Here is a 16,439-nt window from a genome sequence, read left to right on the forward strand (position 1 = left end):
CCTTCCTTTGTTGTCTTCTAGCATCTGTCCCTGTCTGAACTGTATTGTTTATGTTATTGTTTATCTATTACCCTGTTCCTGCCTGCCTCCCTCACCTGGAGCCGGCCCTGTCTGTCTTTATTACTAGGATGCTCCTGGTGGCCAGCACTTAATAGAGAGTCATTCAGAGAATCAATGGAGGACACTGGAGACAGTTCAGACTGAGGCGGGGCCCAGGTCTATGCAAATCTCTTTGTAGACGGGGCCTTGCAGACTACGGGTCCTTCTCCACCCTGCTCGGGAAACTGAGGCTGAGGGTCCACGGGAGACTGGGATCTTCCCTGCCGCGGATCATGAGATCCCCGCCAACCTCGGGCCGCCTGCTCTGCTCGGGTGGGGCTGTGCTCTTGCTCCTCAGGTGTTCCCGTCCCCGCCTTGTTTCTTGCTGCTTCTGTGCAGCTGTCGGAGAAGTTACCTGGAAAACACCACCCACCGCCCTCATCCTGGGAATGGAGTGGCGGGAACTCGCTTGGCGACAGCAACAAACAAACACACACTTCCCCTTCCCACTGCTCTTCCAGTAGTGCGGGCGCCAGATAAGCGGGCAGATCCTGGCCTTCATGGAGGGAAAGAGGCAGTGAGGCTGGCCCTGGCCCCACTTGGCCTCAAAACCACAATGCACAAGAATGAGGGCGGTGGCAGAGAGCAGGGCTGGGCCACCTCTCCAGGAATCCACGTCCCCATCAGGAAGAGACTGGAGCAAGAGAGAGGAGCTCAAACCTGGCTTGGAACCAGCCCCACTTGGGCTTGTTGTGGATCTGTTTACCAACAAGCAGGAAGGAGACCATTGTACTCAGGGTTACAGAAGCGGAAAGAAATCCCTGAACAGAGAGGCAGGAGCCAAGAAATGGGCTGCGAGACAATAGGTAGGAAGGGAGGGTGTGGGAAGGGAGCTGCACGCCGGGAGGAGGAATCCAGGTGTGCAGGGGGGGGCATTTGGGGACGTGAGGAGAGAGAGGGGCAGAAAGGGGCCATTTGTGGTCAGATTTCTGCAGCAGGTCTGCCGCCCCTCCGTGCGTGGAGCTGGCGGGGAGCTGAGTTTGTTGGGGGTGTTCTGAGCAAGGCTCCCCCGGGAAGCGTGAGGAGATGAGATCCGGCAGGTGTGTCCGACACCCAGCCCCAATCCAGGAGCTGGAGGGCTTTGGGGTCAGGCTGCGTTTGGGTGTCTATTCTGCCTTCTGCTCGCTGTGGGACCTTGGACCAGAACCTAACCCCTCTGAGTTCTTCTATGGACTTGGGGCAGGGCCCACCTCATCAGGCTACTATGGGGATTGCATGTGACAATGCATGTGCTGCAAAGAGCTAGCACATGGCCTGGCACAGTGTCCTACCAATGGTGGCTGGGTAGCCAGGTGGCCAGGTGGCTGGCTGCAGCCCAGACCTCTGGCCCTGGCTTAAACCGGAGGACATCACCGTGTTCAGTAGGTCAAGGCCAGCCTGGACGCAGGAGGATGGACCGAAGGACTCTGAGGACTCTTAGGTCCTTTGGAATATTGACTTTCTGACAGCTTCCCATCTTTCTTTATTTCCCATAATCTCTGCAGGGATGATGTTTGACCTACTGACTTTAAGAAGCACCTCATTTTCAGACTGACTTCTGCAAAGGGGCGGCGTCTACTTTGACAAGGTTATTGCAGCCCAAATATTCAGCTGATTGGGAAGACTTGAGTCCTGAAAGACTACATTGTTTCTTTCTCCTCTGCAGGGTGCTTTAGCTTGCAACGTCTGGGTAACTGTTTAACACCTTTGCAGAACATTCCCAGCGTGGGGGCTGTCTGCACCTTTCTGGGCTAGTATTTTGCAGGATTTTCCAGAGCCAAGGAGCTAGTGCACCGTGAGTGGTCCCGCCCTCCTCTGCCCCCCACCCCCCGTGCCCGACACCCCCACTCCCACCCCCAGCGCTCTCCCCAGGGCAGAGGCTCATCTCCCGCTGCTCCTCCTCAAGGTTGAAACCTGCCATCTTGCCTGTGTCCCAGATCCCGAAGACAGGTGCTCTCACGGGAGCCTGTCCTGGGATGCAGGGGACCTGTCTGCGGGAGGGAGTGCACACTGGTGATCCCTGGGGAGGGGTGTGGCTTATGGGCAGTGTGCAGTGACTCCAGAGCTGTCACCTTTGGTGTCCGGATGGGTCAGGCCGATTGTTTCCTGTTCTGCATGGGCCAGAGGAGGTCAGGGAGGGCGGCGGCAGCTAAGCCAGCTTTCGGGGCCAGGGTGCATTTGATTTGGGACCAGAAACCTCAGACTGGGAGACCAGACTCCTTCTGCACGTCTGTTTTCTGTACTTCCTGCCTTTTGCTTTCCTTTACCATTCAGTCTCTCTTTGTCGCCGTTGGTCTGTCCCACTGGGAACAGTCGTGGAGGGTTTGGCCTTTGAGCTTAGACTAGAAACACGACGGGCTTGGATATGCTTCGAGCAACAGAATTGGCCCGAGGGAGCACCCAGAGACCAGGACAGGGTAAGGGGCCGGTGTGATTTGCCGGATGTTACGCAGGAAGCCGGGGCACGGGGTGGTCACACTCAGGTCTTCAGACTCTCAGTCCAGGGCTCACTCCCTTGCACCTCAGTTCCTTTGTAGGTGCCACGGTGCGGAACACTCCCTCCTGTGTCTGAACCGTGCCGGAGGAGGCTAAGCGAGGTCTGCTCTGGTGCCAGGGCGCAGGAGGGCAGCATGGGGCAAGGACGCAGAGGGAGGGCAGGGGAGGTAGGGGAAGGCGGGCAGTTTGGAAGGGTGTGCACGCGTGTGTCTAGGCCGCGGGCCTGGCCATGTCTGGAGGGGCTGCACAGGCTGGGCTGAGGATAAGGAGGCCTCGCCACGGGGAATTTTACTGCAAGGAAGCAAGAGGGAGGTGGGACCTTGGCTTCTTGGGAGCTCTGGGGACAAAGCAGGCATCCTCCCTCTACGCAGAGACCCCGTGCACCTGCCAGCCGGTGACCAAGGGAGGGAGGCCTGCCAGACGAGACGCGACGGCGATGGCGGCTGCGGGAGAACTTAACGCCGGCTGGGCAGAGACGACCTTGAGAGAGAGGAGAGGCAAAATGGAGCTGGTGTCTCGTGTGGGGAGAGGGGAGGGGCAGGCGAGGAGGACGGAGAAAGCTGGGAGGGAGATCTAGCCGGGCGGGGGGCGGGGCCCAGCTGTGGCCACCTCCATGCGTCTGTCTGCTTCCCTCCTGGCTGGAAGCGAAGAGAAGGAGGCAGACGGGGGCATGAGGAGGTGGGGTGGACATGGGGGCTGTGTGTCCTTGAGGCCCCAGGTTTTCCTGCGCAGAGATCCTTCATTACCTCTCGTGCCTCCCAAGGACCTGCCGGCCAGGCCCCGGGCGACGCCCTTCCCAGAGCTGGCTTCCCAGAGCTCTGTGGCGGCCCCCACCTCTGCCCCGGAGCTGGAGCTGGGTTTCCCGTTGCTTTCGCTGTGACCCCGCCCGCCCGCTCTTGTTTTCATATGTTCCGTGCTGTTTAGGTGAAGTCATCTTTCTCCTGGACAGAGCACTTGGCCTCCTGGCTGTTCCCAGGGAGGAGACAAAAGGGGAAAGGAAGCGGGAAGGGAGCGGGGCGAGGTCGGGATGGGGAGATGCCCTGGCTCCTACAAGGGTCTGAGCTGGGCTCCGACACCCTCTGTTGCCCACCGCCTCCTCTGGCCCTGGGCCTTGCGGGGTGACCTTCGGGGAAACTGAGGACCATGGAGTTGAGGATGGGGCAGGTATGGGGGTGGTCATTGCAAACTTGTCCTTTCCCTTACAGGGACAAGGGGCCCTGGCCTCTGCCCCTCCACCTCCTCCCGCTGACACTCAGAACAGGTTAGAGCAGAGCCTTGCTAAGGCCTGGGTGCCCCGGAGGAGGGAGGTGCTCCTCTTCCTACAGGGCTGGCGAGACAGCCACCAGGGAGCCTCCTGAGAGCGGGCGCCCCTGCCAAGGTCAAGCACAGGTGCTGATAGGCCACCGAGGACCTGGCTGAGCGAGTTAGGACAGGCGGGCTCTTGGAGGAGGTGGCTTTTAAGCAAACCTAGACTGCAGGCTGGCCTGCCTGGCTGGACCCTGCAGCCCTTCTCCTGCATCCTGTTCCTGTCCCCGTCTGCCCTCTGTGCCACTCTCGCCGTCTCACCATTCTTCAGGCCAGGAGGGTCTCACTCTGGATGAAGAGGGGCTCTCTGCGGTCCCTGCCCGTCACTCTACCCTAGCTGGGCCTCCTTTGCGTCAAGATCGGGGTGGAACAGCTGCTGGAACTCAGTTGGCACGTGGGCTCTCTCTTTCTCTCTCTCCCTGCTCCCCCTCCCTGGGGCAGAGGGTCAGATGCTCTGTGTAGAATTTCTGCAGGGAGACAGCCAACAAGGACATCCTTTCTGTTCCTTGGGCTTCCCTAGCTAAAAATGGGGGCTTAGTCAGGACACAGCTGCAGAGGCGGCGGCCCTGGGGGATCCCACCCAGTGTGGCTGTCATGCCCGAGGGGGAGACGCTGTCTGCAGCCGGCTCCTTCCACTGAAGCTTGAACCTGGTGCACACGTGGGAGAGTAGGGGGCGGGGCAGGGCTTTGGCCTCAGGTGAGACGGACCTGGGTTTGAATCCTGGCTCTGCCACTAGTGTTGCAGTTGGAATTTGGGCCACTTCCCTTGTAGAAGCCGGCTTCCTCGCCTGCACAGCGGAGACGGACATCCCTGCTTGTTGGGATGAAACGAGTTGATGAAGCTTCTATAAAAGCTTCTATTAGCTTCTATTACCAAGCCTATGGTACCTGGCAAACTCCAGGAGTCCAGGAGTGGGAGCTCCCTTCTCCCACAACAGAGTGGGCGACTTCTGTGCTCAGTGCCGGTTGGTTGTGGGCACCTGGGTGTGATGTGGCCCCCAGAGTCCAGCAGCCCCAGCTCTGGAAAATCTTTTATGTTTTTTGTTTGTTTTTTATTGGATTCCTTTAATCCAGGGTTTCTTGAAGTCGGGGGACTTAAGGCCTTCGGCTGTTGTGTGCTTAAGGCTTGTCATAAGCCCATACAGCAGGATGTGCATGTGGGTACGGGACACGGAAGGGGACAGGGGTGGCGGATACAACGGGGTTGGGGGGAGAGAGAGACTCTGTCGTAACAAACTCCCTGGGAGACGGGAATAGGCCAAAGGAGGCACCAGTGAGGACTCTCTGCTCTGAAAGGCAAGGAGCTATGGGCTCACTGCTTTCCTCGTCCTCTCCTGGGGGCAGGTGTGCGGGGACTCTGAGATCACCAGGAGGGACGGCGGACACCGCAGCAGTGGCGGGAGGGCACCTCTTGGAACCGTCAAGACTGCCCACTGCCCGTGCGTAGCCTGCGTGATGAGTCTCGGTCCGGGCCCCGGGCAGCCATGTGAGCTTGAGTCAGTGGCTGATCTCTAGTTCTCGAGTTTCTCATCCGAAGAATGCGGATAATAATTCCTAACTGTCTGCGTGCAGGACTGCCAGAGGATCCCGAGTGCTCGGGGAGGTGCTAGACAGAGGTAGGGGGAGGCAGATAAGTGGGTGCCCTTCCGTGTGGACCACAAGGAACACCTGCCCCTCCAGACTCCGGGACCACCCACCTGGAACCTTGAGTGGTTGCCTTGGCAACCCACTGCCTGGCTAACTCCCACTCCTTCTTCGGGTTTCAGCTTAAACTTCAGTTCTGCAAGGTCTTCTGGACCCTTAGACTTGGCCCGCCTCTTGCAAGCTCTCACGGCGTTCTGCACCTTCGTTTTGTAGCATGTTGCGTGAGTTGAACAGTGTGGCTATTTGTGTGATCACGTGTTTAACACATGTCTCCCACACTAGACTCCAAGCTGCGTGAGGAGAAGGAATATGATCCTGTTGCACGTCGTCCCATCACCAGCACAGAGCAGGTAGGTGGTGAACTACCTGCCTTGCCCCCTCTCCTGCTTGAGTCAGCCTCTGACGCCACGCACCCATCCACTGCCTCCCCGTTGCCCAGCATCTCCTTGTGAGAGGCAGAGAAGGATGGCATCTTCCCTTCCTTACAATGCAAGGAACAAGTCATCAGCTACGTAATAGTTGCCCTTCTTCCCATCTTCCCAGCACGGCAGCCCTGCCTGGAATCCAGAAACCTGCAGGTGAGTAATAGTGTATTTATTTACTAAATATTTAGCTTTGCACAAGGCTGCCCTCTTGTGGTTGAACATGCAGGAGCAACTGGGAAGGATGGAAACCCCAGTGGCCAGGATCTAGCTGGCTGAGCCTGGCTGAGCCCGGGGAATAGGCAAGTTGGGGTTAGAGTTAGGGGAAGCACCTCCAGAAGATTCATGTCAGTTCTCCATGCCTATGCGTGGCTCCCTCCCAATCTAACAGGAGGCCCTTGCCCAGGAAGAGCAAGAAATGAAGGGAGGGATGCCCCCTAGAAACCCTGCCTCACTCCCAGCAGGGTGCAGTGGGGTAGGGGGAGCTGGTTTAAACAGCTCTTCTTTCTCCTCAGTGGTGTGCTGGTGAACGTTTAACAATCAGCTCTCCAAACAAATCCTGATTTATTGCATTTATGGACTTCTGACCCCCACCATGGACAATTTTAAACTGCCAGTGTGATATCACTCAGGAGTTGGGGACACACCCAGCAGCACTCCACTGCATGGAATTCCCACCATACAACGCCATGGACACAGATAACTCCAGGAGCACGGTCAATGGTCAAATACAGTGAAATAGCTGGGAAGTGATGCGTTTTGAGTATTTATTGCATTTGTTTGCAACATAACGTATTTAATCACAAGTTTATATAATTTACTTTTTCATAATGGCTGTGTTTAACAACTGACTTGCAAAATTCCGAGAAATTAAATAATTGGCTTCTGCAAGTCTAGTGGTCAGGGCTGGCTCAGCATATCACTGCTTCCCTCCTCTTCCCCCTCCCCGCTGCTTTCTCTCTCCACCTCCACTCCTCCTCCCTTCTTTCTTCTGTCCTCCTTCTCTTTCTCCTCTTCCTCTTTCGTGGCCTTCCTGACATTCTGTGTGGGTAGGAGGGGCGCAGAATATGGAAAGGCCCTTTTGTTGCAGACGCTGCTATTCTCTGAGCCAGAGCCATAGGTGTTAAGGAAAAGAGGATGGAGAAATGCAAATTCCGCTATGGAGGGACATTTCAGGATGAATTTGTGTGTGTGTGTTGGGGTGGGTGTGCGATTTTTGTAACTGGATCACAAGGCTGATTAATGCCTGCACTAAAGAGCACTCAGAGCCCTCAGTGGTCCTTGGAGGGCTCTGGCAGGGGAGGAGGGCGGAGTCAGAGCTAGGCGAAGCGGCCTATGGGCAGCCGGGGCAGGCAGAAGTAGGCGCTGGGGAAGAGGCTGAGGTTGATGGGGTTGCCATCCAGGCGGATGTCTTCCAGCTGCCTGCGAGTGTGTTTGTGCTCCTCAGGGTCGCAGAAGCTGTCTCTCTGCATGGTCTCTATCCTGTTATTCTGGAAAGAACACAGGCCGGCTGAGACTCGCCTGGAGGACCTGCCTGTAGACAGCGCCGAAGGCTCTCCCTTGTGCAACTGCAGAAACTGAGGCCCACGGGGCCAAGGCCACACGCGCAACAAGGGGTGAGAAGGGGAGGCCCATGGGAGGTGGGTGGAGAGAGACGGCAGAGATGAGGAGGAATGAAGGGAAGAGGAGGAGAGAGGAAGGAGGCGAGGACTGAAGGGAAGGAGGAAGAAGAGAGACAGGAGGTAGGAAAAAGGAAGAAGGAAAAGCAATTGGGCGAGGCAAAATAAAGACATGGAGGGAGAAGAAGTGTTTGAAAAAGAAGAAATGGAGAAAATCAAACTGGAGCCATGGACAGTTACCTAGGCGAGACCTACCAGTCCTGTCTCCAATAAACCCTCCAGCAAAGGAGCCCCCGGGGCTGCCTGTGCTTTGCGCTGCTGCTGCCATGCCCTGCCCTGCTACTGCCCTGCTGCTGCCCTGCTACTGCCCTGCTACTGCCCTGCTACTGCCCTGCTGCTGCCCTGCTGCTGCCCTGCTATCTAACTTCCTCCTCTGGCTCTGGGCGACACTCTCACCTGCAGGTGCAGCGAGCGCAGGCTCAGGGGGAAAGGGCCGGGGACGGACTCCAGCAGGTTGCCGGCCAGGAAGAGGAACTGCAGCTTCTTCATCGCCTGTGGGGAGCACAAGGAGGGTGGGAGGCTGGGGGCTCTCGGTGGGCCCTGCCTGGTGAGGCCAGAGTCAGGAGTCCCCATTCATTCACTCAGGGTTTGTTTAGCCTCAGCGGGGCACCAGGCTGGTGCCGGGAGCTGCAGGGCGTGCGCGGGTCTCTAAGGAGTTACAGACACCAGCTCCAGCTGGGTGCACAAGCAGCTGGAGTGGAAAGGAGCTAGGCAGCTGCTAATGGCGGCTGGGAGGAGGTGCGGGTGGGGCAGGGACAGGGACAGAGGGAGGACGGGGGCACATTTCAGTTCAGCCTCAAGTTCTCTGCTGTCGGGAGGGACTTGCCCCAAGGAAAAGCTAAACCTGGAGCAGAGGTGGAGAGTCCGCTTAGGAGACACCAAGCCTGGCAGAAGGAGAAGCATAAGGCACACAGAGGCAAAGCGAGTGTGTGACTCTAGGGCTCTCAGAGTCAGGTGGCTTAATCAGAGGGGGCTTGGGAAGAGATAAACCTTCGGGGGGCTCCGAGGGCAGTGAGGAATGGTAGCTCCCGCTGCTGGAGCAGCTGCTAGGTATATTTAATCCTCCTGTGCTCTTTATAAATGCTGTCTCATGTGATCTTCCAGCAACAGTGTCAACTAGGTATTATTACCTTCATCTTGCAGATGAGAAAACAAAATCAGAGAGGTTAGGCAACTCTCCCACAAACCCAGGTCTCTCTGGCTCCAAAGCCCATGCCTCATCCTGGGCTGAGAAACAACCCCAAGTCAAGGCAAAGAAGCACCTCCACCTATAGAGACAGCTGAGATGTTTCTTAGGCCAGAGCAGCGAGCGACTTCAGAGATCCTGCAATCCCAGTTCTTCACTTAGGGATGGAAACACTGAGGCCCAGGGTCCAGCGGCAGGTTTCTGACTCCCAGTCCAGTGCTCTTCCCACCACAGCAGTGGTATCGACACCGTGTTCCATATAGACCCCCCTCGGGGGCCACTGCAGACAGGAGAAGACTGAGAGGGTGGAAGGTATTTGGTGGGGAGAGCAAGCAGGCATGCATGCCTCTGGGTGCCCTCACCCTTTTCAAAAAGGCAGCTCTAACTTGATTTATTTGATGTTTCTAAATATGAATTAGTTTGTGGAAACGATTCTACTACTTGAGAGAGCGAGAGAGCACTTGACGGTCCAAATGAAGAAGCTGAGACTGACAGAGGGAGCAATTGGTCTTTGAGAGCCACTCATCATTCGGGCAGCATGCTTGTTCACGCTCCACCTCTTCCCTGGAACTGGCCCGGGGCTCTGCCAGCCCCGCTGGGCGGGCAGCCCCAGGGGGCCACATTTGTGTCATATACCTGAGCCTTTGCCATCAGAACCGGCCAACCGATGATCAATCAGATTGCATCTCTTGAGAATTTGATCGTAGAAAGACAATGATTTATCACTGAATGGTAGGTTTGGGAAATAAAAGGATATGGGCAGTTAGGGCTGGAGTCAGCTCCATTGCAAGCCAGAGTCACGAGTAAGCCAGAGTCTGCAGGGAGTAGCACCTACGAGCACGCAGAGGACACTGCTGTGCAGGGAGGTGAGCGGAGCAGGTGCACAGAAAGAAGCCGAGACAAGAGACCCTGTGCCCCAAAGAGGGAGAGAAAGCAATGTTGACTTTGGTTTCTGATCCCCCATTCCTAGTACAGGTTGAACATCCCAAATCCAAAAGTCTGGGATCCTAAATGCTCTAAAACCTGAAACTTTTTGAGCACCAATATGATGCTCAAAGGAAATGCTCATCGGTAAGAGGCCCCCGAGGCCGGATAGCACTGTGCTTCCTGTTCTCGTGGGTTCTCGGGATGACGTGCTGTGAGACACCCTTTTCTTGGGTCAGTATCAGATTCTTGCAACCAAAAGACTCTTAATAAACAACAAATGCAAACGGATGAAAAATGGGGTTTGGTTTTTATACCCCACGACAAGGCTGGAGCAGGGACACCCCGTGCGGGCACAGAGTGTGGGCGGAGGGGGGCGCGGTGGTGGGAGATGATGGACGCAGGGCCCCGACTCACCCCAAAGGCTCCAGGCCGGATCCCCGAGCTCCGCAGCCGATTCAGGCGGACGTCTAGGAGCTCGATGCCACCGGGCAGCACCGGCAGAGCCGCCAGCTGGTTCCCTGGGAGGATCAGGTGCCGAAGGGCAGGCAGCGTGCGGAAGGCATCGTTGTGGATGGAGGAGATGGAGTTGCCAGAGAGGTCAATCCTCTTCAGTTTTGCTGAGGGACATCCGGGTAGAACAAAGAGAGATGCTGGAACGCGCCATCTTTCCTTGCCCCCTGTAGGATCTGCCTCCATACCCTGCTCCTTCCCTCTCAAGACCAGGGAATTCTAACCGGTTCCCCACCTGCACCAGGTCCAAGCCAGAAGAAATAACATTATAAAGAGGGCTCCTTGGAAAAGCCCTCGGGTTCCTCGGTGCCTTTCCCTGGAGTTCTGTCCGGTGGTGGCCCACCTTGGGTTGGTTGGAAGACGTCTCCTAAGAGCGAGAACCAACAGGCCCAGGAATCCCTGGATCTGCTCCACCCCCACTCATTAATTTACACAAAGGGCACCGAGGCCGGACAGGCTGTGGGTAATTAGCGGTGGAATCTGGGTTAGAGCCAGTCTCCTGTCTCGGGCAGGGCAGAAGGCACAAAGAAGCAAAACCCACAGCCGTGTAAACAGCGTCGCTGCCACGGAGAGAGGACTCGGGGTGGTCTTGTCCAGAGGCCAGCGGGTCTCAGAGCTTAGTTGCTGGGACATTCTGAAAATGTTGGCTTGATGATACCTCCCCTTGCCAGCTTCCCAGATCTTTTGCGAGAACAAATAAGAACAGGCCGTTTTCACCCTCTAAACTCTTCCAGGAAAGGAGTTAGAGAGGCTTGGGGCGATGTCCCTTTGACAGCTAGAGAGACTGACAGCCAACAGGGAAAGGCTAACACAGGTGGGGGTGGACACAGCGTCTGGTGACCGTTCACCTGGCTGGGCGGCAAGGGAAAGGACCCCGTGGGTCCCCTCTTCCTGGCCCCCTCTCCTCTTTCTCAGGGCCTTACGTACTCAGCCCTTCGAAGTCTCCAGCCCTGATTCGGCGGATATGGTTGTAGCGGGCATACAGGTAGACAGTCGTCCAGGGAAGAGGCGGAATGTCCTCTAGGTCAATGTCATCGCAGTACACGGAGGAACCAAGGCACACGCAGACCAGACAGGTGGGCAGACCTGGCCCAGGTGGGAGACAGAACAAAGGGAGAGAGATCCCTTCAGCCTCTGGGGCCAATGGTCCTTGCCGAAAGGAGTGTCTGAGCCATGGCCTTCAGTGTTCTCTGTCTTTGTTTTTTTTATATATATATATAACATTATAAATTTATTTATTTGAACTTTTTAAAATTTTTCTGCATATTATGGGGGTACAAATGTTTAGGTTACGTATGTTGCCCTTCCGCCCCCAATTAGAGCTTCGAGCGTGTCCATCCCCCAGACGGTGCGCATCGCACTCATTATGTGTGTATACACCCATCCCCTCCTCCCCCTCCCACCTGCCCGACACCGATAGATGTTACTCCTATATGTGCACTTAGGCGTCGTCAGTGTTCTCTTGCTGGCCTAGCGTGGCTGCTGGAACCAGCAGGCACCCCGTACCCACACAGCGCTGCGAGCGGTTCCCAGCCTGTCACTCCACCCTCAGTTACTACCAGTCCGAGCCTGTTTGTGCTTTCATCACACCCTGGTACTGTGCACATGTTTCTGGGCCTCTGTGGGTGTTTCTAGGACATTCACTGGTTTCTTTCCTGTAGGTCTCCTCACTGGTTTCAAAAAGTACAGGGAAGATGCAATAGAGCCAGGATTAAGTGGAATGGCCGGTGGTTGCGGGCTCTGCCGCCTGCCTTGGGAGAGAGACTAGCTACGTTCTGCGTGGCTCCAAGGAGCATAATGGAACCAAGGGGGAGCGGACGATGCCTGCCCAGCACCCATTTCCCCTTCTTATGGCGTCAGCATTCCGATTTTCCGTTGGGAAACAGCCCTCCTCTCTTCTCAGGCCATGACCCCGTCCTTCTCTGTATCCGGCGGTCATGAGACTTAGGCCAGGCGCTCCCACAGACCGGGAAGACTTTATTGGCCCCTACAACTAACAGTGCAGGCGGTCTCTGCCATTGGCTATCACAAGGCACAGAGATTACTGAGAGGCCAGTATTAGCCCGGCTCAAGAGGGAACCCTGGCAGCTGTGACACAGCCCCAAGATGAAGAGGCAGCTCTTCTCCGCCAGTGGTGACCAGCAGGAGTAGGTGAAGTGGGCAGGGTGGGGGTGGGCAGTGCCCTTCTTATCTCAAGGCCTTGAATGGTGGTTTAGCTGAGGCTTGTTATGGTCTCTTCGAGCCTGAGACCGTAGCTCCAAGAGGCCATGGATCCCTGACCGAATGGTTTCTCTGTGATGCCTCAACAGCCGAGGTCCTCCCAAGGCAAACATCCCAAGAGGAGGACAGGGAGGCTGAGGGCAAGCAAATACCGGATCAACTTCACCCCTCCACTGCCCCAGTTGCTCATCCCCAGCGGAGCGCCAAGCCCCGACTGCCAGGGTGCCAGCTCCCAGGCTCCAGGAAAATTGGGGAAGGAAAGAGAGCTGCTAAGGACGGAATTTGAAGCTGAAAGCAGTGTGACAGCTTCATTTGCTCCCATGCCAAGTGACAGCCACAAAGTTATTTATTCTTCTCTACAGGCTTTTAATTGTCTCTAATCTAATTACCACTCAACCTGCTCCCCCAGTGATGCTATTAATTAAGGTAGGGTGGCTTTGCTAGGGCATAAGGGAGTTCTTGCATTTCTTTACTTCCTACTCAATTTGTGCATTCAGGCAAAAGTATTAGGGACAGCCAGCCTCTGCCTTTGATTATTTTTTTCCCCTGTTCATACTGTGGCTGTTTCCCCTCCTTTCCTGCTGGTAAGGGTGGCCCTGGCCACATTCTGCTCTGGCACCCCCTGGTGTGGGTCACAGCTGCTTGGCCTGTGACCTGTGGAAACTGTGACCATGTGACTGCACTTACGGTGGGTGGGTAGGCCCAGTGTCGTAGGCCTGGTCATCGTGCCAGGGTTTGCTGAGGATGTCCTTGCAGGTATAGCGCTCTTGGAGGGACTGACCCAGGCTGGAGGAGCCAGGCTGGTCACCTTAACCTGGAGGACATAGCACATAGTTCACAGTAGGCCATCTTTTGCCTGGAGGGACTTAACTTTAGACTCTGGGAACCAATTTCAAATTGGTTCAATTCACCAATTTCAAACTTGCAAAGAATCACTGTGGAGGAGGGCGGGGGGGGGGGGAACAACGGAGAGTGAGCAGGACCTCAGAGAGCATCAAGCCCAGCATCTTGTTATATGGAGGAAGAACCCGAGGCCCAGATGGGGGAAGGACAAGGGTCAAGGAGCCAGTGGGTGGCCAGGCCAGAGCTGGAACCCAGGTGCCCAATTTCCCTTGCTCCAGGCTGACCAAGCTCATGCGGCTCACAAGCAAATGAGTGGGGGCTTCGGGCTGTCACCCCCTGCTGTCCTGGTCCGGCCGAGGAGGGGCTGGGGTAGGACCTCAGACTGGAGGACAGTCTTGGAACAGAGAAGGGGGTGGCATCTCCTTTTCTAGGGAGAATAAGAGGACATTGCTAATCCCCACCCCAGTGATCCATGGCTTAGGGTCCTGCTTGATGGCTGGGAGAGGGGTCCCACCAAGTTTGCCACAAATGAACAAAGAAATTGCATGTTTGTATCCTCTTTCTTAGTGTCATCTAAGTGACAAGTTCTTGTGGAGGGACAAGAATTTCCATCTCAGGGAGAGAGAGAGAGAGAGAGAGAGAGAGAGAGAGAGAGAGAGAGAGAGAGAGAGAGAGAGAGAGAGAGAGATGGGGCTTGTGGCTTTTGCATTAGGGGCAGGTGGAGAGAGGCCGGGCCCCTGGCTCCTGGTCTGGTCTGCTGTGTCCCTCACCTCCGGGAGCTGGTGCCCGTAGTCTGTGAGCTCCTCGTAGTTGCTCATGTCAATGACATCACCATAGTTGTCCGGGTTCAGGACATAGTTCCCCACAGGCAGAGCTGCGTAAGAGTCCCCTTGCCTGGGCGTCTGCTCTTCTCTCCTCTTCCTCCCCTCCTTTGGCAGAGAAGCTGTCCCCGCCTCCCACAGCACCAGGGCCAGCAGGCCCAGGAAAGCCAGGAGTCTCATGGGGTCCTGGGGGTGGCAGGAGGAAGGGGGCAGCTCTCCAGAGTGTTGTGGGAACAGCCCACACTTTCCCCACTCCTCAACCCCCACACTGGCAGACACACACACACACGCTCAGTGCCTTGGCTCCTGTGCAAGCTCCCTGCAGGCTGGGACTAGGTCTAGGGGCCATCTCCTACCAGCGCCCCCCACAGTCATGCCCTCCCCCCGCCCCAGAGTCTTTTGACATGTCACCCACACACTGACGTCACTCGCACAGCCACCCGCACACAGCCGGCAGAGGCTGGCTCACTCATCTCAACAGACACGGGAAGGTCCCCTTGTCTACACACTCTCCTACGAACCAGGCTCTCATCGTGCGTGCACACAGATGGTCTCTCTTGCACAACCACACATTCAGAATGTGACTGCTAGCCACCAAACTAGGTTTCAAGAAACTTCAACATCGGGGAAGTCTTGTGGGTTTGTTTTAAAAGATCATTCATTCATGCATTTGCTAAACCGACATGTACGGATGGGGTGTCTATAAGTCCCAGGCATTGGACTCGTCTCTGGGGGCACAGAATGGATAAGGCACAGCTCTTCCCAGGAACACCTGGTCCATTTGGGAGACACGGACTTACAAACTGACATACAACATAAAAAGGAATGTTAGTTTCTAAAATACACTCATAAACGAAGCTCCTTAGAAACAGATGGTCACAGATAGGAGAGTTCTTTGTGTGTGGTTGTGGGAGTGTGTGCACACCCAGAAAGTTGCTTAGACGGATGTCTGTGTGCACAGGTAACTGACTATGTACATATGTAATGTGCACTTGAGTGTAAATGTTCATGTGGTTCATCTACATATGTACAGACGGATCAAGAAATGCGTGTGGTGTGACGTTGAGGCAGCCAAGCACGAGCGTGTGCACCGTCACACCCAGCGTCTGTCTGGCAACGCAGCTCTCCCCAAAGCCAGCTGCACAAGTCGCCAGTAGCTCCTTCCCGTGTCTTAATTCCAGATGGGCAAAGGGGGCAAGCCCCCACAGTGGTAAGAGGTGTCTCTTCACCTAGCCTCCCACTCCCATACCTCACTCCAAAATGACATAATTAAAAAAAAAAATCCCTAAGGTAGAGTTTACTGTCCACCCAGAAGATTTCCAGCTCTCTGGCCAGAGGCCTAAACTCTCTTCATTCTCCCTGCCCAGCCCTCAACTCTTTCCCCTTATTTGCATCCCGATGGGCCTAAGGCCCCAAACCTTGGACCTTACCTCTTTAAGGCTTTTGGTTCCTGAATGGACCCTGGCAGCTTCCAGAGATGCACAGACTCTGGGGTTGGAATTGGGGCCTGGATTAGGCAGTGGGTGCTGGGGAGGGAGAGGCCTGTGGCCAATCAGACTGCTCATTCTCCCTGAAGGCCTGCTGTTTCCCCTCCTCCTTCCTTGGGTTGGGAGGTCCCTTTGCCCATTCCCCATTCCTGCTCTCTTCCTCCACCCCGGCCCCCCACCTCCTGCTGGCTCTCCTCTTTGTTGGCTACCTCTCTCTCTTCCTGGCCCACCCTCCAGAGAAGGCCACATCTCTGAGGCCAGGCAGTGCCCACCCCAAGGGAGGCACCCCACCCTCAGATTCTGAGCACTCAGAGAAGGCTGCAGTGGGGGTTTGTGGAGGTACAGAGTTTGCCCTTCTAGCTCTTTTCTCCAGCCAGAGAGCGATAAGGCTTGGGCTTCATAGCTAGAACCCAAAGATGAAAAGAGGCTGAAGTCAGGTACCCCAGCGAGCCCCCCAGCCCCACCCAGAGCCCCAGCACAGGGACCATCATTGAGCAAAATCGCCGGAGGGAAGGTCTGAAGGCCTGGGTGGTTCAAGGAGAAGGTGAATGGAGGAGGAGGTAGCCACTTTCAAGTTCACAGACAAGATCACGAGGAGGCTAAAGGAGGAGGAAAGGAAAGGGACATCCTGAGCATAAGCACTGGAAGACAGCGTGTAGGGTCCTCAGGGGGCTGGGACATGTTCCTTCCCCCACCCCTCAGACCCCCAAGTCCATGGAAGCCTGAGTGGCACAGCATTTGCATAAACCTACCCTCCAGCCTCCCGTATACTTCGAATCATCTCTAGATCCTGTACAATGCCTGATGCAATGTCTACACAG

General features: G+C 55.9%; 1 protein-coding gene and 1 long non-coding RNA gene across 2 annotated transcripts; one reads left to right on the forward strand and one right to left on the reverse strand.

Annotated features, from left to right (window-relative positions):
• The first annotated feature begins 668 nt into the window (after positions 1 to 668).
• LOC142863873 (uncharacterized) lies at positions 669 to 6,694 on the forward strand. Its single transcript, XR_012914515.1, has 5 exons — positions 669 to 905; positions 1,584 to 1,666; positions 5,806 to 5,873; positions 6,067 to 6,101; positions 6,461 to 6,694. It is a non-coding gene; the product is annotated as an uncharacterized LOC142863873 (long non-coding RNA).
• Positions 6,695 to 7,123: 429 nt separating this feature from the next.
• OPTC (opticin) lies at positions 7,124 to 14,311 on the reverse strand. The gene is made up of 6 exons (XM_012758814.2): positions 14,081 to 14,311; positions 13,155 to 13,281; positions 11,175 to 11,333; positions 10,152 to 10,354; positions 8,021 to 8,116; positions 7,124 to 7,435 (listed from the first exon to the last, which is right to left on the reverse strand). The coding sequence occupies exons 1-6, from the start codon at positions 14,309 to 14,311 to the stop codon at positions 7,265 to 7,267; spliced, it is 987 nt and encodes a 328-aa protein (XP_012614268.2). The 3' UTR covers positions 7,124 to 7,264.
• Between the last annotated feature and the right edge of the window lie 2,128 nt (positions 14,312 to 16,439).

Source organism: Microcebus murinus, chromosome 23, assembly GCF_040939455.1.
Source record: "Microcebus murinus isolate Inina chromosome 23, M.murinus_Inina_mat1.0, whole genome shotgun sequence".
Classification (NCBI taxonomy): domain Eukaryota; kingdom Metazoa; phylum Chordata; class Mammalia; order Primates; family Cheirogaleidae; genus Microcebus; species Microcebus murinus.

Coding starts and splice junctions, on each gene's coding strand:
- OPTC (XM_012758814.2), bottom strand. CDS start 14,311: ATGAGACTCCTGGCTTTCCTGGGCCTGCTGGCCCTGGTGCTGTGGGAG. Junction 11,334..13,154: donor ACTGGGCCTACCCACCCACC/GTAAGTGCAGTC, acceptor CACCTGGGCCAG/GTCTGCCCACCTGTCTGGTC. Junction 8,117..10,151: donor TCCGGCCTGGAGCCTTTGGG/GTGAGTCGGGGC, acceptor TGCTCCCCACAG/GCGATGAAGAAGCTGCAGTT.